At 36.2% G+C, this 27,052-nt stretch overlaps 1 protein-coding gene across 3 annotated transcripts in view; it reads right to left on the reverse strand.

Annotated features, from left to right (window-relative positions):
* Window positions 1-26,944, reverse strand: part of LOC137766239 (signal recognition particle subunit SRP54) — an 85,404-nt gene extending 58,460 nt beyond the window's left edge. The window contains exons 1-8 of one of the 3 annotated variants that reach the window (XM_068546178.1): window positions 26,421-26,940; window positions 21,307-21,443; window positions 17,066-17,176; window positions 14,731-14,822; window positions 13,674-13,758; window positions 9,700-9,804; window positions 8,832-8,898; window positions 8,696-8,753 (exon numbers count right to left, since the gene is read on the reverse strand). In XM_068546178.1, coding sequence (XP_068402279.1) covers window positions 8,696-8,753; window positions 8,832-8,898; window positions 9,700-9,804; window positions 13,674-13,758; window positions 14,731-14,822; window positions 17,066-17,143 — 485 coding nt within the window. In that variant the 5' untranslated portion in view covers window positions 17,144-17,176; window positions 21,307-21,443; window positions 26,421-26,940. Of the gene's footprint in view, window positions 1-8,695; window positions 8,754-8,831; window positions 8,899-9,699; window positions 9,805-13,673; window positions 13,759-14,730; window positions 14,823-17,065; window positions 17,177-21,306; window positions 21,444-26,420 lie in introns of all 3 variants that reach the window. The other 2 variants (XM_068546205.1, XM_068546168.1) reach the window with 2 other exon arrangements.
* Window positions 26,945-27,052: the final 108 nt, after the last annotated feature.

Genomic DNA, 27,052 nt, shown 5'->3' on the forward strand with positions numbered 1-27,052 from the left:
CACCTCACTACAGATAACTCGATTTCGTTTCTTTTTATGGCTGAGTAACATTCCATTGTATATATGTGCCACATCTTCTTTATCGATTCATCTGTCGATGGACACTTAGGTTGCTTCCATGTCCTGGCTACTGTAAACAGTGCTACAATGAACACTGGAGTACATGTGTCTTCTTGAATTATGGTTTTCTCAGGGTATATGCCCAGTAGTGGGATTGATGGGTCATATGGTAGTTCTATTTTTAGTTTTTTAAGGAACCTCCATACTGTTCTCCATAGTGGCTGTATCAATTGACATTCCCACCAACAGTGCAAGAGGGTTCCCTTTTCTCCACTGCCTCTCAAACATTGATTGTTTGTAGATTTTTTGATGATGGCCATTCTGACCGGTGTGAGGTGATACCTCATTGTAGTTTTGATTTGCATTTCTCTAATGATTAGAAATGTTGAGCATCCTTTCGTATGTTTGTTGGCAATCTGTATATCTTCTTTGGAGAAATGTCTTTTTAGGTCTTCTGCCCATTTTTTGATTGGATTGTTTGTTTTTTTGATATTGAGCTCCATGAGCTGTTTGTATGTTTTGGAGATTAATCCTTTATCCGTTGCTTCGTTTGCAAGTATTTTCTCCCATTCTGAGGGTTGTCTTTTCACCTCCTTTATGGTGTCCTTTGCTGTGAAAAGCTTTTAAGTTTCATTAGGTCCCATTTGTTTATTTTTGTTTTTATTTCCATTTCTCTAGGAGGTGGGTCAAATAGGATCTTGCTGTGATTTATGTCATAGAGTGTTATGCCTATGTTTTCCTCTAAGAGTTTGATAGTGTCTGGTCTTACATTTAGGTCTTTAATCCATTTTGAGTTTATTTTTGTGTATGGTGTTAGGAAGTGTTCTAATTTCATTCTTTTACATGTAGCTGTCCAGTATTCCCAGCACCACTTATTGAAGAGGCTGTCTTTTCTCCATTGTATATTCTTGCCTCCTTTATCATAGATAAAGTAACCATATGTGCGTGGGTTTAACTCCGGGCTTTCTATTCTGTTCCACTGATCTATATTTCTGTTTCTTCTGCCAGTACCATACTGTCTTGATTACTGTAGCTTTGCAGTACAGTGTGAACTCAGGGAGCCTGATTCCTCCAGCTCCGTTTTTCTTTCTCAAGATTGCTTTGGCTATTCAGTGTCTTTTGTGTTTCCATATAAATTGTGAAATTTTTTCTTCTAGTTCTGTGACAAATGCCATTGGTAGTCTGATAGGAATTGCACTGAATCTGTAGATTGCTTTGGGTATTATAGTCATTTTCACAATGTTGATTCTTCCAGTCCAAAAACATGGTATATCTCTGCATCTGTTTGTATTGTCTTTAATTTCTTTCATCAGTGCCTTATAGTTTTCTGTATACAGGTCTTTTGTCTCCTTAGGTAGGTTTATTCCTAGGTATTTTATTCTTTTTGTTGCAACGGTAAATGGAAGTGTTTCCTTAATTTCTCTTTCAGATTTTTCATCATTAGTGTATAGGAATGCAAGAGATTTCTGTGCATTAATTTTGTATCCTGCTACTTTACCAAATTCATTGATTAGCTCTGGTAGTTTTCTGGTAGCATCTTTAGGATTCTCTATGTATAGTATCATGTCATCTGCAAACAGTGAGAGTTTTACTTCTTCTTTTCCAATTTGGATTCCTTTTATTTCTTTTTCTCCTCTGTTTGCCGTGGCTAAAACTTCCAAAACTATGTTGAATAATAATGGTGAGAGTCGGCAACCTTGTCTTGTTCCTGATCTTAGAGGAAATAGTTTCAGTTTTTCATCATTGAGAAAAACGTTGGCTGTGGGTTTGTCATATATGGCCTTTATTACGTTGAGGGAGGTTCCCTCTATGCCTACCTTCTGGGGAGTTTTTATCATAAATGGGTGTTGAATTTTGTCAAAAGCTTTTTCTGCATCTATTGAGACTATCATATGGTTTTTATCCTTCAATTTGTTAATATGGTGTATCACATTGATTGATTTGTATATATTGAAGAATCCTTGCATTCCTGGGTTAAACCCCACTTGATCATGGTGTATGATACTTTTAATGTATTGTTGGATTCTGTTTGCTAGTATTTTGTTGAGGATTTTTGCATCTATGTTCATCAGTGATATTGGTCTATAGTTTTCTTTTTTTGTGACATCTTTGTCTGCTTTTGGTATCAGGGTGATGGTGGCCTCGAAGAATGAGTTTAGGATTGTTCCTCCCTCTGCTATATTTTGGAATAGCTTGAGAAGGATAGGTGTTAGCTCGTCTCTAAATGTTTGATAGAATTCGCCTGTGAAGCCATCTGGTCCTGGACTTTTGTTTGTTGGAAGACTTTTTTTTTAATAAATTTATTTATTTATTTATTTTTGGCTGCACACGGGCTTTCTCTAGTTGCAGTGAGCGGGGGCTACTCTTTGTTGCGGTGCGTGGGCTTCTCATTGCGGTGGCTTCTCTTGTTGTGGAGCACAGGCTCTAGGCACACGGGCTTCAGTAGTTGCGGCACGTGGGCTCAATAGTTGTGGCTTGCGAGCTCTAGAGTGCAGGCTCAGTAGTTGTGGAGCACGGGCTTAGTTGCTCTGCGGCATGTGGGATCTCCCTGGACCAGGGCTTGAACCCACGTCCCCTGCATTGGCAGGCGGATTTTTAACCACTGCGCCACCAGGGAAGTTCCTTTGTTGGAAGATTTTTAATCACAGTTTTAATTTCAGTGCTTGTGTGACTGGTCTGTTTATATTTTCTATTTCTTCCTGGTTCAGTCTTGGAAGGTGGTACTTTTCTAAGAATTTGTCCATTTCTTCCAGGTTGTCCATTTTATTGGCATATAGTTCCTTGTAGTAATCTCTCATGATCCTTTGTATTTCTGCAGTATCAGTTGTTACTTCTCCTTTTTCATTTCTAATTCTGGTGATTTGAGTCTTCTCCCTTTTCTTCTTCATGAGTCTGGCTAATGGTTTATCAATTTTGTTTATCTTCTCAAAGAACCAGCTTTTAATTTTATTGATCTTTGCTCTCGTTTCCTTCATTTCTTTTTCATTTATTTCTAATCTGATCTTTGTGATTTCTTTCCTTCTGCTAACTTTGGTTTTTTGCTGTTGTTCTTCTTCTTTCTCTAATTGCTTTAGGTGTAAGGTTAGGTTGTTTATTTGAGATGTTTCTTGTTTCTTGAGGTAGGATTGTATTGCTATAAACTTCCCTCTTAGAACTGCCCTTGCTGCATCCCGTAGGTTTTGGGTCGTTGCGTTTTCATTGTCATTTGTTTCTAGGTATTTTTTGATTTCCTCTTTGATTTCTTCAGTGATCTCTTGGTTATTTAGTAGCATATTGTTTAGCCTCCATGTGTTTGTATTTTTTACAGTTTTTTCCCTGTAATTGATATCTAGTCTCATAGCATTGTGGTGGGAAAAGATACTTACACGATTTCAATTTTCTTAAATTTACCAAGGCTTGATTTGTGACCCAAGATATGATCTATCCTGGAGAATGTTCCATGAGCACTTGAGAAGAAAGTGTATTCTGTTGTTTTTGGATGGAATGTCCTATAAATATCAATTAAGCCCATCTTGTCTAATGTGTCATTTAAAGCTTGTGTCTCCTTATTTATTTTCCTTTTGGATGATCTGTGCTTTGGTGAAAGTGGGGTGTTAAAGTCCCCTACTATTATTGTGTTACTGTCGATTTCTCCTTTTGTGGCTGTTAGCATTTGTCTTATGTATTGAGGGGCTCCTATGTTGGGTGCATAAATATTTACAATTGTTATACCTTCTTCTTGGATTGATCCCTTGATCATTATGTAGTGTCCTTCTTTGTCTCTTGTAATAGTCATTTTTAAGTCTATTTTGTCTGATTTGAGAATTGCTACTCTAGCTTTCTTTTGATTTCCATTTGCATGGAATATCTTTTTCCATCCCCTCACTTTCAGTCTGTATGTGTCCCTAGGTCTGAAGTGGGTCTCTTGTAGACAGTATATATACGGGTCTTGTTTTTGCATCCATTCAGCCAGTCTATGTCTTTTGGTTGGAGCATTGAATCCATTTACATTTAAGGTAATTATTGATATGTATGTTACTATTACCATTTTCTTAAGTGTTTTGGGTTTGTTTTTGTTGGTCATTTCCTTCTCTTGTGTTTCCTGCCTAGAGAAGTTCATTTAGCATTTGTTGTAAAGCTGGTTTGGTGGTGCTGAATTCTCTTAACTTTTGCTTGTCTGTAAAGGTTTTAATTTCCCTGTCAAATCTGAATGAGATCCTTGCTGGGTAGAGTAATCTTGATTGTAGGTTGTTCCCTTTCATCACTTTAAATATGTCCTGCCACTCCTTTCTGGCTTGCAGAGTTTCTGCTGAAAGATCAGCTGTTAACCTTACAGGGATTCCCTTGTATATTATTTGTTGATTTTCCCTTGCTGCTTTTAATATTTTTTCTTTGTATTTAATTTTTGATAGTTTGATTAATATGTGTCTTGGCGTGTTTCTCCTTGGGTTCATTCTGTATGGGACTCTCTGCGCTTCCTGGACTTGATTGACTAATTTCCCATGTTAGGGAAGTTTTCAACTATAATCTCTTCAAATATTTTCTCAGTCCCTTTCTTTTTCTCTTCTTCTTCTCGGACCCCTATAACTCGAATGTTAGGGTGTTTAATGTTATCCCAGAGGTCTCTGAGACTGTCCTCAATTCTTTTCATTTTTTTGTCTTTATTCTGCTCTATGGAAGTTATTTCCACTATTTTATCTTCCTGGTCACTTATCTGTTCTTCTGCCTCAGTTATTCTGCTATTGATTCCTTCTGGAGAATTTTTAACTTCATTTATTGTGTTGTTCATCATTGTTTGTTTGCTCTTTAGTTCTTCTAGGTCCTTGTTAAACGTTTCATGTATTTCCTCCATTCTGTTTCCAAGATTTTGGATCATCTTTACTATCATTACTCTGAATTCTTTTTCAGGTAGACTGCCTATTTCCTCTTCATTTGTTTGATCTGGTGGGTTTTTACCTTGCTCCTTCATCTGCTGCATATTTCTCTGTCTTCTCATTTTGTTAAACTTACTGTGTTTGGGGATGTATCTTGGCAATTATAAATAATGCTGCTATGAACACTGGGGTACATTATCTTTTCCAATTAATGGGGGTTTTTTTCGAATGTATACCCAGGAGTGGAACTTCTGGGTCATATGGTAGTTCTACTTTTAGTTTTTTGAGAAACCTCCATACTGTTTTCCGCAGCGGCTGCACCAATTCACATTCTTACCAACAGTGTAGAAGGATTCCCTTTTCTCCACATCCTCGCCAACATTTGTCTTTTGCATTCTTTTTGATGATAGCCATCCTTTTGTAAGCATTTTATAAAATCATTAAATATTCTTGTAAAACATGACTTTTAAGTTATATAGCATTCTATCAGATGGCTATGCTATCATTTATTAAATAAATGCCCTACTGTTGGCCATTTAAGGTTTTCCAATTTCTTGGTCTTAAAACTATAGCCAAAATGAATAGTAAGTAACGTTGTTTCTTTGAAATTGTTATGACATACTCCTACAAGTTGAATTTGGATCAAACGGTCTGATCATTTAGGCTTTTGGTTTTTAAAAGGAAAATGTCCGTCACAAGACTTTAATTTCATTCCTATTTTACATTTTCACAATCCTCAAAACTCTATTTAATTTGGGACTTCCCTGGTGGTCCACTGGCTAAGACTCTGAGCTCCCAACACAGGGCGCCTGGGTTCGATCCCTGGTCGAGGAACTGGATCGCACATGCATGCCATAACTAAGAGTTCACATGCCACAACTAAGAAGTCCACATGCTGCAACTAAGAAGCCAGCATGCCAAAACTAAGAGTCCACATGCTGCAACTAAAAGATCCTGCACACCACAACGAAGATCCTGTGTGCCACAACTAAGACCCAGCACAGCCAAAATAAAAAATAAATAAATAAATATTAAAAACAAAAAAACCAAAACTCTATTGAACTTGAAAATCAAGAAACAAGATCTCATTTTAATTTGCCTTCTTTTGATTAGTGGCAACTTTTGATATAGTTTAATACTGTCAAATGAAAAGACATATAATGTTAACAAAAAGTTTCCCCCTAAATTAACAACAAAAATCAAGTAGAAATACACTTAATAAGAATATATGTGAGCCTTAAATGAAGAAAATGATTATACTTAAGGACAAAATTTTTTAACAAAAAAGACATAGCAGGTTCCTGAATGGAACTATACACGTATAGTAAAGATGTCAGTTCTCCCCTAAATTAATTGGTTTCACTGTAGTTCTAATCACAACTTTAGGGAGATTTTTCTTTCTAGAACTTGATTAAAAAAATCTAAAATTTACCCAGGAAAATAAGCAGGTGAAAGAAGCAATAAATGTTGAAAAAGAAGACAAAAATTAGCATTACCAGCTATTTAAAAATATGATTAAGAAGGACTTCCCTGGTGGTACAGTGTTTGAGAATCCACCTGCCAATGCAGGGGACATGGGTTCTATCCCTGGTCTGGGAAGATCCCACATACCACAGAGCAACTAAGCCCATGTACCACAACTACTTAGCCTGCGCTCTAGAGCCTGCAAACCACAACTACTGAAGCCCATGTGCCTAGAGCCCATGCTCCGCAACAAGGGAAGCCACCGCAATGAAAAGCCCGTGCGCCGCAATGAAAAGCCCTCACACCACAACGAAAAGTAGCCCCCAATCGCCGCAACTAGAGAAAGTCCGTGCGCAGCAACAAAGACCCAACGCATGCAAAAAAAAAAAAAAAAAGATAAAGATACGATTAAAATAAAACTTACAAATGTGGAAAGAAGTATTATCAAAGATGTTCATAAGAAGGGGATTGATTAATTATACACATGCATACAATGGAATACAATGATGTCATAAAAAAGAATTATCTTAAACAGTATATTGCCCAGAATTATTAAGATCCCATTTTTAAGTAAACATTTTAATGAAGTATAACATATATGTGGAAAAGCTGTACAATTATAAACTTGGTGAATTTTCACAAAGCAAACATACCCAGATCAAGAAAACAACATAATTAGCACCTCACTCCCTCCCAAGAGTAATAACTACCTTGTCATAAGATCCCATTTTTAATCAACTGTATAGTGGTACGTTTACATACAAAAAATGCACTATTTTAATTGCTCATTTTAACGAGCTTTGACAAATTTACACAACCCATATATAACCACTACCAAAGCAATCAAGGTACAAAGCACATAAGGGTCCATTTCAGTTAAAAATTATCTATGTATGTCTGTGTATTTGTTTATATAGACACTGAAAAAAGCACAGATGGACATGCTACAAGCTGATAATTGGGAAGTGAAACTGTTAGTGCTTTCACTTCTTTAAAATTTTTAATTAAAACAGTGTTTCTTTTAAAAAGAATGATACTATAACAAACATATCTACCACCCCCCCCAATAAATGCTAATATGTAAATTTAATATTGGAGATACAGTTCAAGTCCTCCCCCCAGCCCCATTCATTTCATCTCTTCTGGAGGAAACAATGACCACTAATACTTTACTCCATATACGTAGTATGTTTTTAAAGTTTACATAAGCAAAGGAGAGATTATTTAATAAACGGTACTGAGAATACTGGTTAAAAATCAATGCTCTGGCTTTGGCTGATAGTTCAAGTAATTATCAGCTAAATTATATCATTTGCAAATTGTGAACCCTAAAGGTAGAGCTGTTTATTATCCCTTGATTTTTAAATCTATGTGAGAAAAGGTTCTTATCCTAAAAATAAAATTCCTAACATTATTCTTTAATCTACTTGCTAGAAATTATCATAAAAAAATAACTAAAAGAGGGAATTCCTTGGTGGTCCAGTGGTTAGGACTCCACGCTTTCACTGCCAAGGGCCCAGGTTCAATCCCTGGTCAGAGAAATAGTAAGATCCTGCAAGCCATGTGGCATGGCCAAAACCAAACCATAACAAAACAAAAAAACCACACTAAAAGGAAAAGAATTTAAATAAAGAACATATCATAGCTAAAGTTCACCAGTTTTTTTGGCGAGCCAAAAAGTAGAAAATAAAGACCAACAAAATGATATCATTCATTTAATTACCTCAAATTTTAGCTTCTTTAAGCCTTCTATATTAATAACCTTTTTATATTGATATTAATAACATTAAAAGAAATGCTATTCCCTCATATAAGTCCTTCTAAATTCAATCTTGACTCGATTCTTTTAATTAGTCATTTTAACATATACAAACCACCTAATTGAACAGTAATGTAGCAAATGAAGGATAGCAATGATCAGAATAAAGCATTTTAGGATGATCAAACACAAACTTTCAAAGATGATGTACTAAAGAAATAGACAATATGGAATTCACCAGTGTGTTGAATGGAGGAATGCTTCAGATAGGTCTTAAACAACTGGAAGAGAAGCAGAAGGATGCTGGAAAGCATGCAAGGTAGGATGATAAGTACAGGCAGAATTATAAACTAAACAACATCTGCTCTGATCTATCAGGCTGGGTCAGAAGAGTCATGTTACAATAATAAAAGATAACAATGTATTAATTATACCTCTACTTTGTTCCAGAAAGGATTTAAGCTTATAAGTATATATTAAAGTGTGACCAGATAGCATTAAATAAAGTCAGACAGATAAGGTGAGACACATGAGTATAAAAATAAAAACTGGAACCCACCTTCCATAGAATGGAATTCTCGCTTTGGTTGCATTCTGTTTTAGTTGGTCAAAAGCCCCTAAGAAATAGAGTTAATGAGTCCTCAAACTTGAAAATACAAATTTCAGAAAACAATTTTCAAATTTCAACACAATACCTGCTCTGAACGTGTCTGCACAGATCAAACAGGTCTTCCAACCTTTCCTCTGGTAGTAATATGCTAACTGGGAAAGGAAGATTTTAAAAATCAATAAATACAAATTTATTATACATGTAATTGTTTCTGTTTACACTTGTTATTTACTTAAGCAGTAAAATAAAACTGCTCATATTCTCCTAAAAGTAATATTATTAAATTCTGAATACAGAAAATTTCCTGAAGAGTTTAAATTCTAAGTGCCACACAGTCACATTCAAAAGATATAAAATGATCAAGCAACAAATGACCATAGTAAAAAATGTTATTAACGTTAATTAAAAACGAACAATAACATAACCTTCTAAGAAATAATCCTTTCCCCTTTTTTCTTTCTAAACTATACAAAGTTGAGGCTTGTGAAGTAAAATCTTGTAACAAAGTTGAGGCACCCAATTATGGAGGAAGGGGTGGTATAATGAATTTAAAATTAGCAAAAAGATATGCAAAATGAAGATTCATACGTATTACACTGGGTGAGACATTGTGAAAAGGGAGTCTTGAGCCATAGGAGATAAGGTAAACTTTCCAAGTTCACTTCTCCAAAAATCATATCCTCATCTCCTTAAAGGACAGGAACAGTCTTTTTGGTAAAAGAAATAGCATAGTTATATAGAAGTCTACCATTCTTGCAAAAAGCTATCACGAGAAAGACTCTGGGATTCTTTGCTCTTATCCTACAAAGAGCTATTACAAAAACATAATAGATACATCAAGCAACACAAAATTGTAAAGGAACAATACTACAAATCCTGACTTTAACGTAAAACTTGATTTATACAAACATATCTTCTCCATGACTTTGTTTTTTTAATTAAGTATAATTTACCTTTGAACATGTTGTCGTTTTACCACTCCCTTGCAATCCAACAAACATGATCACGTTCTGTTTTCCTTTAGTGGGTGTCCACGCTTTAACTCCAGGGTCTACAAGCTACATACCAAAAACAAAAATAAAATCAGGTTAACATACGCTTACATTCAAAACCCCTCTCCCCACAACTTTTAACTTGAAAAAGTAATTTATAGACATTTCAATGTAAGCGGCAACCATAATCCTACCATTCTACTACAACTCTATTTCCCTTTGTACACACGTAGTGAAATTTAAGAATTTAAAATAGTACACGGTGAAGTCATAAGCAAGCCTATACTCCCAAACCAATTCAGAGGTAAGGATCTCAAAATATTTTTTAGAACAAGCTGGAGTGTGAATGTGAGACCAAGTTTGAGCCAAAGGAGCAACCTACAACAGCACTGCAGAAATATAATATAAAATATATGTGCAGGCCACATATGAATTTTTAAATTTCTAGTAGTGACATTAAAAAAAGTAAAAACAAGTGATATTAATGTTAATATTTTATTTAACTCAATATATCTAAAATATTATAATTCAACATGTAATCTATATTTAAAAATTAATAAGATATTTTATATTCCCTTTTGCCATGCTAGGTCTTAAAACTTGGCGTGTATCTCCTACTTACAGCACATCTCAGTTTGGACTAGCCACATTACAAGTGCTCAATAACCACATGTGACTAGTGGCTACCATATTGGGACAGCACCTATCTTCATGTTCAATTTGACAAATGTTTACATATGAACAAAATTACAAATTACATGTGAAATACTTTCCAGGTCAGTCAAATATTAAATTCTCCAATGCCGAAGATATACTGTCTTATAAAGTTATTATATTTAAAGTGCTAGTAAAAAATAATCACTAATTTTACAATGACAATCAGTGGAAAATTAAGGCATTGATACATATATGGACAGTCCCCAAATTAACAAGCATGAGGCATTTTTAAAGTTCATTTAAAAAAATGATTCATTTCCAAGTCAGTTGTTCAGAGCTTGAAACCTGTATCTCCATATGATAATAAAACCATAATAGGAGTTAATGTCCTAGGACCAGATGAGGTAGACCATATTTACAACTATGTGTAAATAAAGTTTTAATAGAACACAGACATGCCCATTCATTTACTGCTTTTGTGCTATAACAGCAGACCTGAGTAGTTGCAACAGAGACCATATGACCCACAAAGCCGAAACCATTTGTTCTTAAGAGAAATTTGCTGAGCCCATGCTAGATGATACCATAAAGGTTACATAATCCATATTATACGTGAATTTCAAGGAAAGCCATGTGGTGGAAAAGGGAGGAAAAGAAGACACATTTTGCTATCTCCCTCCCAGGCACAGGGCTGAAATGAACAAAATCTATCTTAAACATAAATCCACTGCCCTTCCTCCTAGATCCTTTCAGATCACTAATGCTGCCCCATATTCACCTCCATTCTCTATATCCCATGGCAGAATCACTCAGCTCTCTATGAACCTACTATTTGCAACCTGTAAGTTTTATTGAATAATGACTTTTTTAAATAAATATATCTTCTCTTCCTCCTGCATCCTAGAACAGCAGTACTGAACTTTCATACTCTATTACATTAAAATCTGTTATTCTGTCTTGGACTTTGAATCGATCTTATCCTGGTACATGCTTTTGTAACATCATACATTAGTCACTTAGAGAATATTGGCTCACTCAGTTAGGAAGATCTTCCATTGTTGACACATTTCACTATACAACATCAAAACATTTTATTTATTAATATCAATACTGATCTCACCAGAAAAGTTAAATATTGAGACACTGTGAAACTCATGGTAGAGATTCAGGCTTCTAGTTTTCACTTGAATGCTGGAATTTCATCACTGGCTACAATACTGTTACTTATTTGCCTTAAAGTAACAAGCTCACTTTATTTACTTTGGAGAAAATATCTGCCAAAGGCCCAAGTCTAAATAACCACAGATTATGTCTGTTGTTCATTCATGTAAAAATGGCGTTCTATGAAAGAAGTGGCTAGCTCAGCTTGCAATCAAACAATTATACATTTGCTTTCCTCAAGACAACCATCAAATTTCAGTACACAGCAACAGGGCTTTCTGCATACTTCCCATTTCATCACACAAAATCTTACAAACACATGTGTATTCAAGGGTCAAGATTTAATACTACTAATAATCTCTACTGCTCCATCAAAGACATTCTTAAATGAAACTGGCATTTTTTTTTTTTTTTCACCACAAGTGTGTGGGAGGAAAGAGTTCAATGACTACTAGTATAGTTTGGTACCACTGCCTTGATTCATGCTAGGGAGTTTTACCCAGTGGTTTTACCCACCATTGCTTTTGCAGTAAAGAAGGCTGAAAAAACGCAAATAATGTCTTAGTGTTATTATGAAAACAGTTTTGTCCTTGCTTTGTACACCACTGTCCTAGACCATGAGCTTCTGAGTATAAGGTCAAGTCTTTTTCATCTTTGTTATCAGCAGTATTTGGCATACTGCCTGGAATAAAGTAGGTACTCCGTAAAGCCATCTTAACAAAGCACTTGATGCTCCAGAATTGCCTAAAGATTCCAACCCCTAAAAATAAAAATGTTCACTCACCCTGTGCTGACCTCAGGTGTTAGATTAAAAGCAATCTGGAAATATTGTGAGGAGTTTGGAGATCAGACCTGGGTCTACCACTAACTGTCTTACTTTTCTCAACCACAAACTGAGAAGGAAAACTGGATAAATTTCCTGACCTCTTTTAGGTTCTGAATTTCTTTTTTTTTTTTTTTTAATAAATATATTTATTTATTTTTGGCTGCGCTGGGTCTTCGTTGTTGTGTGCGGGCTTTCTCTAGTTGAGGCGACCAGGGGCTACTCTTCCCTGGGGTGCGCGGGCTTCTCATTGCAGTGGCTTCTCTCATTGCAGAGCACGGGCTCTAGGCACGTGGGCTTCAGTAGTTGTGGCACATGGGCTCAGTAGTTGTGGCTCGTGGGCTCTAAAGCACAGGCTCAGTAGCTGTGGCTCACGGGCTTAGTTGCCCCGCGGCAGGTGGGATCTTCCCAGACCAGGGCTCAAACCCGTGTCCCTGCATTGGCAGGCGGATTCTTAACCACTGTGCCACCAGGGAAGTTCCTGCATTTCTTTTTAAATTAATTAGTTTACAGGACTGAACTGAAATGACACAACCATCCGAGGTACTAGGCTTTTTCAAAGTACCAATCAGCTCTGCTAGAACCAAAGGAGTTAAGTGAAACTATTCACACAATATAGGGAAAAATACTCGAGACCACTAGCAGATACTTGTTGCTCTTAAAAAATTTTTTTTACGTCCTTTCTTTTTTTCCCCTACGACTGGACTCAAACATATTTTCTAAAGCTCTAAGACTCTCATCATAATTTTCACAACAGCAGCAGCAATATCAATTCTAATGTGGAACAGGGCAACAGGCTATATTTACAACTTGCAAAATAAAACTTCACTAATTCAAAATTGCCTAAAATCTAGGCAAGAATAGGGATATCTGATCTTTTCAAAGGGAATTTTTGACACAATGAAAGTGTAGAAAAGAACTCTTGCCAAGAGTGACTTTCTGTACAAAAGCAGGACGCTCAATAGGCAAAACTTGATATTAAAAGAGGATAAACTCAGAGAGGCTCTTCCATCAATTAATATATAGTGAAGTTTTACTTTTTGTAACTTGGCTTTGGCATTTTTTTGCAGGAATAATACTGGCCTTCATACCTGTACTCAGAATTTTGCATTCAGGAAAGCCTATGATAAAAATAAGCCACTTCAGAAAAGTTAATAATCCTTCAATTAATATTTTTAATACAGATAGATATTCTATAAAAACACAAAAAAGTATTCTGAAACAGTATTACTGTTTGCAGTGCTAATGTAGTGAGTCTACAGAAAATCACAGCACAAGCTAGATATACTTTTACCTTCACAAGTTCTTTAAATACTGCATGCTGAATCATTTTCCTTTTGTTAAGACCAGATGCCATCTCTTCAAGATCAATTGCAGACCTTCATGATGATGGTTTTTGAGGGTAGAAGGGGGAAAAGTCAGTTAAGACACTCTAAAAACAAAATTAGCTTTTGCCCCAAAGAATGTAAGAATATTCAATCATCCATATTAATAGTCTTCTAATTAACATGCATACAATTACTACAGAGTCATAAGTCCATACCATAAAGAATTTACCATAAAATATTAGATGCAAGACTTTTGCTAGTTTTTCAAGGCTTTCTTTTGAAAGTCTAAGTATTAATTTGTCCTCATATTACTGTAAAGTATTGATTTTATTTTTCTGGCAGCATACAGAATTTATACATGTTCACACCTAGCAGAAAATAAGACTACTTCCTGTAGTCTAAATGCTTAAATGCTAGTAGTTCTCTATTTAGTACACAGTCTGACAACATGAAAAGGAGGGATGGCCTGAGCACGACAAGGGCTAGGATTCAAGCAGCTAGTTGAGGTGCTCTCAATTATTCTATGTGCCCTGTCCCAGTCAGTGCCCCTCCCAATTACCACAATTACTGAGACCACACACGTTACTCCTTTATTCAAATATGGACAGAGAAACCAAAAGGGGACAAAAAAGAATACAATTCTCCAATAATGAAGGAGGCTGATTAATGTCATCTTTAGTCTGAAGAGGATTAAAATGGCACCACTTTTCTATGATGAATCTAAATTGTTAACAGGCTTTTCTATTAAAATACTATACAGTATACGATTGAATCCATTCAGATAAAGGAGTAGTAGAATGGAAAGAAATCCATAATTAAATGAAAGCCACATGTAGTTTATTCTCTGAACCATCATAATGGAAATGCACTATAAACAAAGTCTTCCAACATATGAGTTCTGTTATTTCCCAGTGCTGTATAGCAAAAACATTTCAAAATATAGCAGACTTTTCTAGTTAGCTCCTCATCCCAGTAAACTATATTTAGTTTTGCCTGTTTTTTTACTTGATTAATTTAACTTACTTTACATTTTCTCTTAGTTGCTTCACTAGTTTAATATTAACATCTGCTTCCAATAATGCTGTACATACTTCTTTTAGCATAGCATTTAACACCTGCAAATAAATAAATAAAAACTTAAAATGCCCAGTGTATCATTTCAACCATACAAAAACAATGATTGACCAGTAATCATATACTACCATAACTTAATATTAATAAAAACAATACTACACCATTGGGGGGCGGAAAGGTTCTCAGTTAGTCTTCGAGAGAGAATCTTATTAAATGTCTAGTCATTTTGTCAAAATAAGACATTTCAGGGAATTCCCTGATGGTCCAGTGGTTAGGACTCTGAGCTTCCACTGCAGGGGGCAAGGGTTCGATCCTTGGTAGGGGAACTAAGATCCCGCAAGCCATGCAGCACGGCCAAAAAAAAAGACATTCCATTTCGTTTTATTCAACCAGGTATTAACCGTCACAATTTTATCCCTACGTTAAAGTAATAATAGTAAAGACAATATACAAGTCAAAAAGTTACTACACAATACATGTTGCCATTGAAGTTTTCTATGTCATTGAATTCCTGTTGCTGATATGCAGCACTGTATATTCACAACATCTGCTATCATGGACTATCATGGAGGAAAATGTGACAAAAAATGTGACAAAAGAAAATGACTCAGTCTGACCTAGCAGCCTTACTACTTCCACTCAGAGCAGAGGAACAAAGTTGAAAAGGAAACTATCCTCCATTAATAACTCACTATCATCACGTATTTGTTGAGGTGCAAGGCACTGTGGTTAAATGGTCACAAGCTATAAAATCTCTAAAAAAGATAACCCCTTAGCTGCTCATGGAAATAAGTGTTTACAGATTAGAATGTAAGCTCCATGAGGACAGGAATTTTAGTCTACTTTGTTTACTGCTATAGCCCTGGTGCCAGCAAAAATGTTTGCAAAAATGTAGGCCCTCAATTACTTCTTGAATGAATTCTCATCATCAACTTCGGTCATATGTCATACAGCGGCTTATCAGATTTCTCTATCCCTCATTAAAGGGATTGATAAAAATGGAACTGATCTCTCATTAGAGGGATTTCTCCTTGTTAATTCCCTAGTAGCACAGCACCAAGAACAGAGAAACTGCCAATTCAAGCAACGTCTGTTATTTTACTTCCCACCAACCTCTTCTCCCTGGTTTCTTTTTTTTTTTTTTTTCCTACCATAAACACAAACAGCATAAGGGTTATACAACAGGGAAAATTGTTTGGAAAGCTGTTATTTTATTTGTTCAGAATTTCAAAGGCTAAACAATGGTTTAAATTATGATTTATTACTTAATAATAATTATTAGAAAAAGCCTTGGAATTAGGGAAATTAGAAAAACAGGAATTAGAAAAAAGATTCTAACCCTGGTTCTTCCAATAAATAAACACGTGAAACTGACTTTCCGTTGCTGTTAAATGAGAGTCTGGACTAGCCGAGCTCAAAGATGGTCCCCAAATTATTTAATTCCATTAGCTTATTAAAGTGTTGATATCTTAGAATTTTTTTAATCCTCCAAGTTAGAAAGTACTTTTTATCTATTATTTCATTTGATCCTTAAAATCATCTTGAAAGGTAAATGCTATTTTCTCATTTTATACATTAAGAAATCTGAAGCTGACTTGCTCAAATTTCTACCATTTGTTTAGTGGGATGTTAAACAAGGTCTTCTAAAACCAAATTCAGTACTTTCCCATTGGTACCACAAAATATAAAGTATACTATAACCTTTTTTCAGTTGACAAACCATTAAGATACAATGTGTAGAGAAAAAAATGGGAGAAAGAAATACCTTAAACTTAAAATAATAAAACCTGGAGGAAAAGTATTTCAGATACCATATAAGGAGTCAGCTTACAAAATTTCCAAAAAACTGAATGAGGATTACAGAGGAAATGAATCAAAGTAGCCAAGATGGAAATGCTAGCCTTTCATAAGAATGCTAAATAAAAGTCAAGGAGAAAAGGTCAGATACATGCATGCCTAGCCAAGAAGGAAGAAGCAGGATACTAAAGTTTTAGGCCTATGTCAAGAGAGAAAGCAAAAGTATATTTCCAGGTCTAAGCCATTTTCAAAATATAAAAGGTACGTCATTATTACATGTAAGTTAAGGTGGTTTTTGTTTTGTTTTTTGGGGGGTAATTCATTATTGAAAGTTGAAATTAAGATAGTTGATTTCTCAATAAAAAACGCTACCTAGTGTATCCATTTCTGGGTTTTATCTACTGGTATTTACACAGAGATTAGTAATCATCCATCTCCAATGCTAGTGATGATGTACAATCACATGTATTTTACATATTTTACATACCTCTTCATTGATAATGGTGGCATTGCTCAATGAGCGTAATGCTGATGTTATTTTTCTTCCAAGGTCTGCTAGTACCATCCTGAAGGCTTTAAGATGTGATTACAAGAAACTCTAGGAAGGAAAAAAATTAAAACATCTAAAAACAATCAACACCAGTTCCCATAACTGAAGACTTCTAAAGAAGAGTAAATTCAAATTAAAGTACTCTAGTGTTTAGATACTGTAACTTCAACTTCTATAGCCTCAACCTGCATCTTCAATACTGTCAGGTCCAGAAGCTGAAGCTACCACTTGGTTATGATGCCTTATATTTGAATACCTAACTGGAATATTCTGTATGAATCAGCAAATTTAACATGTCAGATAATATGCTTTGAAGAAATGATGACATCTCAAATTAAATGTATTCATTTTGGACATACTTGTAAATATGAATAACTGACTGATGTGTTATATACATTTTTAAATGAAAAAAAGGGTGAGAAAGGCAAAGAAAAAGGTGAAATCTCCACCCAGGAATATTGTCTAATTAAAGGACAACTATTTTGATTTATGCTCTAAGTGAAAAAAAAAAAGTTTTAAAATTAGTAAATCACTTAACTTTTCATGCACATTGCATTATCTCATTTCATTCTTCTAAAAACTAAGGAAAGAGGTGTATTATTAAAAAGCTGTTCTTGATTCCCCAACTCTAAAACAAGATAACCTCCAAGGCCCCTTCCAGCTCTAAAATGTTACGGTTTTATAGAATAGGTAGATGTACCTATTACATGTAAGTCAGGATGCAAGGATTCATGGATGGTAAGCAAGCAAATATGACTGGTATTTCCTGCCCTCAAGTTGCTTACCTACTAGCTAGCAAGACAAGGCACATGAATGAGCAGCAAAATAAAGTGAATCTAGGAATTCCTCTGCCTGACTGCCTTCTCAATGGGACATAGGCTTTCGTCTGCCTTCAGACTCAAATTGAAACATCAGCTCTTCCTGCATCTCAAGCCTGTCAAACTGCCGACTAGAAATACACCATCGGCTTAGCTCTCCTGGGTCTCTAGCTTGCCAAGTCACCCTGTGGATCTTAGGACTCATCAGCCTCCATGATCATGTGAGTCAATTCCTTATAACACATCTCTTTTTATGCGTGTGTGTGTGTGTGTGTGTGTGCACATATCCTATTGGTTCTGTTTCTGTGGAGAACCTTGACTAACACCAGAAAAGTAGTAGTTCAAACTAGCAATAAAATTTTATGGTCAACTGCCAATGAATATTTCTGTAAAAATTCAAAGGAGAAAAAAATAAGCTCAAGTAGACAGAACAGGCCTTATTGAGAAGGTTGAACATGAATTTGATCCTGAAATAGGGTAGTAGTTGGATAGGTGGAGAAAAGGACAAAAGGGAGTTTGAAGAAGGTGAAATGGCATAAGCAGAAATGGAGACAGGGAAAAGCCTGGGACATATTCATATTTTATGTATACATTTTACTTATAGATTATTGAGTACTATTTTGAAGACAGTAAATAAAACATTCTCATCAGGACAGAGGGCCACATAGTTAGAAGGAAATACAGGTTGTAAAGGGCTCTGAAAACCAGGTTAAGAAATATAAACAATACTGGCAGAAAAGTTCAGTGTTCAAAACAGCTGTTTTGGTAACTCTTCCAAGCTAATTGGTCTAATTTAGTCAACCAAGATTACCTAGACTAGATCCTATCTATAGAGTAAACAGAAGATTAAAAATTATAGAAACAGGAGGACAAAAGAGCTGACTCATTCAACATAGAGGAAGTGGAAAGATGAGGGGAGCCAAAAGAAGCAGGAAGGGAAAAGACACTCAAGGACCTATCACTGGCAAAGAGATATTCCAGGTTGAGCTCTACATTAAACACTACACTTCCATTCAGGTAAAATTTGGTAAATTATAACCTAAAAACTTATTACCAATACCTGATGGAACTGAAAAGATGTACTTACCATAATTTTCTTTTTTTTACAATTACATGGTTACTTAAGCTGGAAGAGCAACCACTTCGTAGAAAAAATCCAGAACTTTTAACTTCTTATTCCATACTCATTATACCAAATTATTATCGCCTAAGTAAATATTCTTCAGGTAAGAGATAAGATTCAGTTATCTGATAGATGTTTCAGTTTATCTCCTTTACCATTGCATTACCAGGAGTAATATAATCCTAATTATGACACCACAATTAGCTTTTTTAGAGTTCATGTCATAAACAGATCATCCTCCATTTTATTTATTTATTTTTTCATCCTCCATTTTAAAAAGCTACACTAGTTAACTCTTATCTTCCCATGTTGACTGGCTCTTTTAAATTAAAAATTAAAAAAATTTTTTGAAGTTTTCCAATACAGTTTTCCTACGTAAGTACTTATTGGTAGCATATTTTAAAATATATTTGCCTGATTACAAAAACCTACACTTCAGTAAGGGAATAATATCTAATAATACCTTTTATTAATACAGTGTTTCCCCTGCAATTTCCAAGGATGTGTTTCTGAAAACTCTGGTATTAAAATTCCGTCCAAAACCTCAACGACTTCCCATTTCACACAGAGGTGAAGTCCTCAGAATGGACTATAAGGCCCTCTCCTCACCCTCCCCGAGGATTCTGTTACTTGCTGCTGTTGCTACGCATTTCCACCTCAGGGCCTTAGCACCAGCTGGCATGCTCATCCTCTGGTTAACAATATGGCTCCCTCCCTCATCTCTGTCGGACTGCTGCTGTCCAGATGCAACTTCTCAATGAGGCCTTCCCTCATCACTTGTTTAAAACTGCAGCCTCCCTCTCTTCATTTTCTCTCATTGTTTTCTTACCAACTAACATGATTTACTTACCGCTAACCCTTGAACAAAGGGAGGTTAGTGGCACTGACCCCTTCCACAGAAAATCCACGCACTGCTATCTGTGCCTCAAAAACAAAGAAACTGACTCACCCAAAGGCAGGAAGCTGAAACAGTTTGGATAGAACTGACTCAAACCCTAGTTCTTATGATTCCACATATTGTGATCTCTAACTGAACACAAACTTATCCCCACACTTAATTTAAAAGTCTGTAAAATGAGAATACAGGTACTATATTGAAAAAAATCTGCACATCAGGCTACCCATGCAGTTCAAACCCTTGTCGTCAAGGGTCAACTGTATATTATTTGCAGTCTAGCTCCCTCAACTGAAACGTAAGTTGCATGAGGGCAGGGATTTTTGCCTCTTTTGCTCTCTTCCGTGGCTCACTGCTTCATTTATCTTCAGCCTATGTAGTAAGCCTTTAGTAAAAATTAACCTTATGGATGAATGATGTATTTAAGACCTTAGGGAAAAAGCAAGACTAGGGAACCAAAGTCATGAAAGGCCTTACAAATCTCTCTCAAAAGACCACTAAAATAAACCAATGAAGATAACATGACAAATCAAAAAAAAAAATCAATGACCTGGATAACTGATATTGTACAATTAGTATTCATTTGCCTTATTTATTATAACTTTTCAGAATTTCCAACAAGATTCTTAAAAATTAACTTCGCCTTGTTCTAATATGCACACTAAAATACAAAATATCTTTTTTAATGTTAATAGCTAACCCTATATCTCAAATTGGAATAATTTACTATTTAAGCACCCTCACTCAAAATTCTCTCTGCTAACTAAAAAGATTTATAGAAATAATTATGTGTATACCTGTACTAGAGTTTCACAAAAGAATCTCTACTTAGATGGGGCTGTTGGAAAGGTAAGGGATTACTATATAGTACTTCATATAGTTTAACATCTATTATCTCATTCCACCCTCACAACAATTTTACCATATAAGCAGGTGAAGGAATGGAACAGCCATTCCCTACAAAAAAAGCATAATGACTTCCTACAGTCCCTTGGATACAGAGCCTTAGGTCCTAGAGTATGAATGACGGATGCTTTAGACGATACGGTTGAATACGCCTGCTGGCAAACTCCTGGGATGAATTTTGCTGCTATACTACAAGAAAGGAAATCATATTTTGAAAGCAAAGATGCACATTCCTCTTCATGGAAGAGTAATAATTGCAATGTCCAGAAAGAACTGATAAGTACCACTGCAATCAGGATGTGCAAGGACTGATCTTGGCCCATCACATGTTCTTCTAACAGAGTCTGGCTAAGAGTTGGATTGTGAGGTGATGGAAACAGTCTCAAGTTTGGGGTGCCCTAAATAAGGCAAGCACAGGGCCAAGTATCATACTTACCTGCTGCAGTGTGAAGTACTGGAAAGAGCATGGGCTTTGGAGCCTGACAGACTTGGATTCAAATCCCAGCTCTGTTACATACTGGCTGGGTTACTTTGGGCAAGTTACTTAATCTTTCTGAGCCTCACTTTCCTCACCTGCAAAATGGAGATAATACCATTATCAAGGTAGTTACCCTGAAAGGTTGTTGTGAGGATTAAATGAGACAATATGTATAAAACTGCCTGCAAGTGCACAGTATATTAACTATTATTTTCCTTCTTTTCTTGAATGATATCAATTGGCTCTCCCTATAACGTTAACTGAAGTGTGAGTAAACTGGAAATTTTCTGAACACTACTAAAGTGACTGTCCCACTACCCAGCAATCACTCCCCCAGAATACTTAACATTCAGTGCGAATTACATGTACCTGGTTATTATTCAATAGAAGCTGGAGTGTCCAAACAGCCACTTTTCTCTACATAAGCAGTTAAAAATAATCCTGCCAGAACCTTGCCTGATCTGAGATTATATAAACAGATCCTAATGATCAGAGATTCCAAATCTTATTATAATGAAAATGCCTATTAAAAAGTTCTTCTAAGCCGTAGTCAATGACTAACTTATTGGATCAATATTAGACTAAAGAACTAAATATACAAATATACTATTATTAGTAAATATCTTTAGAAAAATGACTTCTATATTATATACTTTTCTATAAACTAGTCAATAGCCCAAACCAATACTTGCTTTCCTGACTATAATATTAAATATATATATATATGTGTGTGTGTGTATATATATATATATTTTTAAATTCTGCATAGCATATGTATTCATAGTCTAGAACCATAGAAAAGTAAACTATTTAATAAAGTGGCCTATTGGTATTTTATTTGGTAAAATGATTATATCTGAATAACTAATATAATGTTAATGACTTTAAATTTAGGAATATTTTTTCATTCTGAATATACTTAGTCCTCTAAAGAAATAAGTCACTTTTATGTTTTGTGATTACAAGAGGATACACGTTTGTTATAAAAATTCAAACATTACAGAAACATTAAAGGTAGAAATATAATTCCCCTAACCCTACCCCCTCTTTTGTCCCCTGATAACCACCAATAATACTCTGGAATACATTCCTATAGATTTTATTTTTTATGCATATAATTTAGGCAAATTTTCATAAGAATTATGGTTTGGGGGGAATGAAGAGGAAAGAAGAAATGAGGGAAAATCTTTTGTAAATATTCTTGCTAATGCTAAAAATATGCTTATATGCAAAAGTCAGATTACGAAACTGCATATATCGTATCTTGTATAAACTAATATCCAAAAAATGGCATTAGCCACGAAGGAAATGTAAATCAAAGGCACAATCAGATACCACTTGACCCACACTGAGATAGCTATAATAACAACTGTTGGTGAGAACATGGAGAAATCAGACCCTCACACACTGCTGGTGGGAATGTAAAATGGTACAGCCCTTTGGAAGTCTGGCAATTCCTCAAAATTTTAAACACAGAGTTACTATATGACCCAGCAATTCCACTCCTAGGTACGTGTGAGAAAAAGGAAGACACACATTCACACAAAGAATTGTACTTGAATGGTCATTAGCAATATTATTCATACTAGCCAAAAAGTGAAAAAAAGCCAAATATCCCTCAACTGATGAGTGGATAAATAAAATGTGGTATACCCACCAAATGGAATATTATTTGATAATAAAAAGAGATGAAGTACTGACACATGCTGCAACATTGATGAATCTTGAAAGCGTTATGCTAAATGAAAGAAACCAGTGACAAAAGAATATACATGATTCTACTTATATGAAATGCCCGGAAGAGAAAAATCTGTAAAGAAAGAAAGTGGATTAATAGTTGCTTAGGGCCTGGGAAACGGGGGGAAATGAGGAGTGAGTGTTAGTGGGCATGGGGTTTCTTCATGGAGTGATGAAAATGTTCTAAAATTGATGGTGGTGGGACTTCCCTGGTGGTCCAGTGGGTGAGACTCCTGTGCTTGCAATGCAGGGGACCCGGGTTCGATCCCTGATCGGGGAACTAGATCCCGCATGCGTGCTGCAAACGAAGAGTTCGTGTGCCGCAACTAAGACCCGGCGCAGCCAAAATAAATAAATAAATAAATAAATATTAAAATTGATGGTGGTGATGGTTGTACAGCTCTGCAAATACACTAAAGACCACTGAATTGTACCCTTTAGGTGAGCTGTATGATATGTTAATTTTATTTCAGTAAAACTTTTAGAAAATAATAATATTTGTCATCTCTGGATGGTGAATAACTAGTAATTTTTATTTTCTAATTTATATCTTTTTGCAATTTTCAAGTTTTTGGTAATGACTAAGAGTATTATTTTTTGTTAAGGGGAAAATTAATTACTTTTCAAAATGCTCTGTGAGAATTAGAATGATATTATACTAGAGGTTGAGATGGAGTTGTGACTTATTCATTTTAGTCACTCATTAAACACCTACTATGTGCTCCAGGAATTGTACCAGCATGAGAAAAGTTCTAACTCCAAATCAATAAATTACATCAAGTTAACAAAGACAAGACTCCTCTGTTAATTTCAGAAGATAAATTATGCATCATACCACCACTGACTTCCCTGCCTTATTTTGCACCAAAGTAGTATCAGGAAATATTCCCTTTATTAAAATAATTCTGTTTTTGAATTTAAAACTCATTTTAATATAAAAGGTATACCAAAAATTCAATAAGCAACAATGGGTAATAACTCAAAAAACAATGGGAATCAATTCTGTAAGATACTTTTTGGCTGTCAAGTCCTTCATAAAAAGAATCTTTATGTAAACTGTTACCAAGAGGAAAATTAAAACAAACTCAAAAGAATTCCTTGGAAATAGTTTGCCTTGAAGTTGAAAAGAACACAGACTGAAAATATGGATGAGGAGGGATGAGGCATATGCTCAAGCGATGGGTAATTTCAGTGACATTCAGCTAACACCTGTCAGCTAAAAATTAAATACTCAATCACAATCTCTAGGGATGGTAACATCACAAGATTATGGGGGAAGTGGCCTCATCTAAATTCATGATTAGGAGAGCAAAACAAGCCATCTACGTTTTGAAACACTTCACTGGCTATACTGATGTGCAGCCAGGGTTAATAATCACTGCATGAAGCAACACTCCTCAAGGGAAACAAGAGAATGAAAAACCTGTTCTATAATTTAAAAATTAGAGACAATGTAGCAAATGCATTGAAGGGAGAGCAAGGAGACTACATACACTAAGCATACTCCAAAAGTCTATTCAAGAGATGTGGGCTTGAAGAACATGAGGGGAAGGGGCTCAAGCCAAGGGCTAACCATAAAGCAGAATTTATAGGACCTAATGACCAAATGGTTATGGAGAATGAAGGAGAAACAGAGGCAAAAATGACTCTAAGGCCTCTAGTTTGACTAACCAGGTGGCTAGTGATGCCATTAACCAATGAATGGAAGGCAAAAAGAGAACTGGGTTGAAAGTTAAAGAGTTAATAGAGAAAAGATTCAAGGGGCTTTAAAGGTTATTTGTAATGTTCTTCTACTAGGTTGGATATTGAGTGCTCATTTTATTATCCTTTTTAAAACTGAACAAACAAATATCACAAAATTAACTAGAAACATGGGGCCAAAACTCAAAGGTACACTAGGAATCCCTGCTTTTATGCACTTTTGTGTGTAGGACGTATGTCATTTAAAAAGGGAAAAAAAGGAAGGTGGAGAGAGTGAGTTTGGTTTTAGACCTATTGAATTTGCAGAAACTAAAGAACTATTTCATGAAACAGAGGCTAGAGAAAAAGATGTGGAAATGGCTGGCATACAAGGCTAATACCATGGAAGTAGATGAGAGCTCTCAAGGAGAGCATTTGGGTTAGAGCCATGGTGAAGGGCCAACCAAAAGGAGAGAGTCAACGAAGACTGAGAATAATCAAAAGGATTAGAAGGACTAATTCCCTTTCCCTCTCCGAAGGCATTCAGAAGCAAATCAATTGAAAACAAAGAAAAGCGACCACTTAATGGGTATCTTAGTGTATTCCAGTGGCAGGTCCAGAATTTCCAGACAGGTGGAGTTACAGGAGTAATCTCTTTGAAGGAGGGCTTGAAGATGTTTTCGCACAGTACTTCACATTCGGTTGGAAAATACTAATTGATCAGATCAAAAAATCAAAGGAAAGAGGTTTGAGGGAAATATTTCCCCTCCCCTTTGGCACCACCACTGCTGTATTCTAGGCACTGTACCAAACACCTTACCTAATCTTTCATCCTCATACTAAGCTTATTAGGTAGATGAGGAAACTGAGGCTAGATCAGAAAAACAACTTGCTCAGGGTCACAAATCTCCTAAGTAGCACACTCTCATCTGTGTTCCCATAGCTCTCATGGCTCTTTATGCCTTACTAGAATTTCTCATTACTCATCTTGGTGTAATGTATATTTATTTATGTGCCTCTCTCTCACCGTACTGTTAGCTCTTCAATGCCAGGTTTCGTGTCATTAATTTCTGTATCACTATAGCTAAGAATGAGTAAATATTTTGTTGAATGAAGCATATGAAAGAACTAGGTGATAACAGCATACAGAACGCCAATAGGCGAAAGAGCTTCAAGAAACGGTTAGCAGCACCAAATGCTACGGAAAAAGCCATCAGTATACCTTAAGTCGTCAATGGCACTGAACTGGTATCCCTTATTCATTTTTGAAAGCCTACTATAGGCGGAACAATGTGTTAATTAGGCACAAGTTAACATGGAAAAATAAAATCTGGTACAAGTCAAAAGATTTTTGGAGAAGTAGCCACATCTAAATCCTTGATCACGACAGCAAAACAAAGTCAAGCCTGCAACAGCTTACGTTTATTTTGGCTCGGGTAAATCTGAAGACAATTTTAAAAGGGTCACAGCGCATCTTTTAATAAAACTTCTGATGGGAAATACGAGATGAAAAAGCGCCAGCGCACCTTCGTCTCGGTGACGACAGCCGGTGGCCAAGGACGCCGACTCCCTCCAGTGTCTAGCCCCCTAAGTAGGGTTAGGGCTGCCCCTAGCTGCTAGTCGGTAGTGTTGAGCGGGAAAAAGCAGACACTTACCGCAAAAGGCACCGCTACAGCCGTGACCCAAAGGGGCCGGGGAGTCCTTCGTGAAGCCCCACGCCGTGGGAGGAAACCAACGAAAGCGGCGATCAGACAGACAGGTGCTACCCCACATAAACTAGGGTCCCAGCGCCCAGCACCGCGACGCCAACTCCCACCAGCTGGACGACCGATGACTGCCACCGAACCTTCCGCCCAATGAGGTAACGTCACCACTCGGCGTAGTCCAGCCTTTCATGAAGAGGATGCACTTCCGCTTCCGGGGCACCCGCCGCGTTCCTTCAGTGTGTTTACCGAAAGGGTTTATTGATTTGTTTCTTTGCTTTGACTGGCTCTTGACATGCGTTTTCTATCGCTCAATAACTGCGGCATTAAAGTTAGTATTAAGATAGGAAGCTCTCTAGGGATGCGATCTCAGGAAAGAAGTCCAGCCTCCAGGCGCCACCTTAAGAAAAAATGACTTAGCTGAGCACCACCAGCTAAGAGAGACGGGGGTGTAGGGAGGTCTGAGTGTAGGAATTCCCGGGAGCAAGTGAAAACTCCAAAGAAGGGGCGGGACTTAGGGCTTTCGCAGCCTAGGGAGGCGGGTTCCACCCCGGGTCGAATCAGGTGTCTGGACCCGCCTCTGC

Source organism: Eschrichtius robustus, chromosome 1, assembly GCF_028021215.1.
Source record: "Eschrichtius robustus isolate mEscRob2 chromosome 1, mEscRob2.pri, whole genome shotgun sequence".
Classification (NCBI taxonomy): domain Eukaryota; kingdom Metazoa; phylum Chordata; class Mammalia; order Artiodactyla; family Eschrichtiidae; genus Eschrichtius; species Eschrichtius robustus.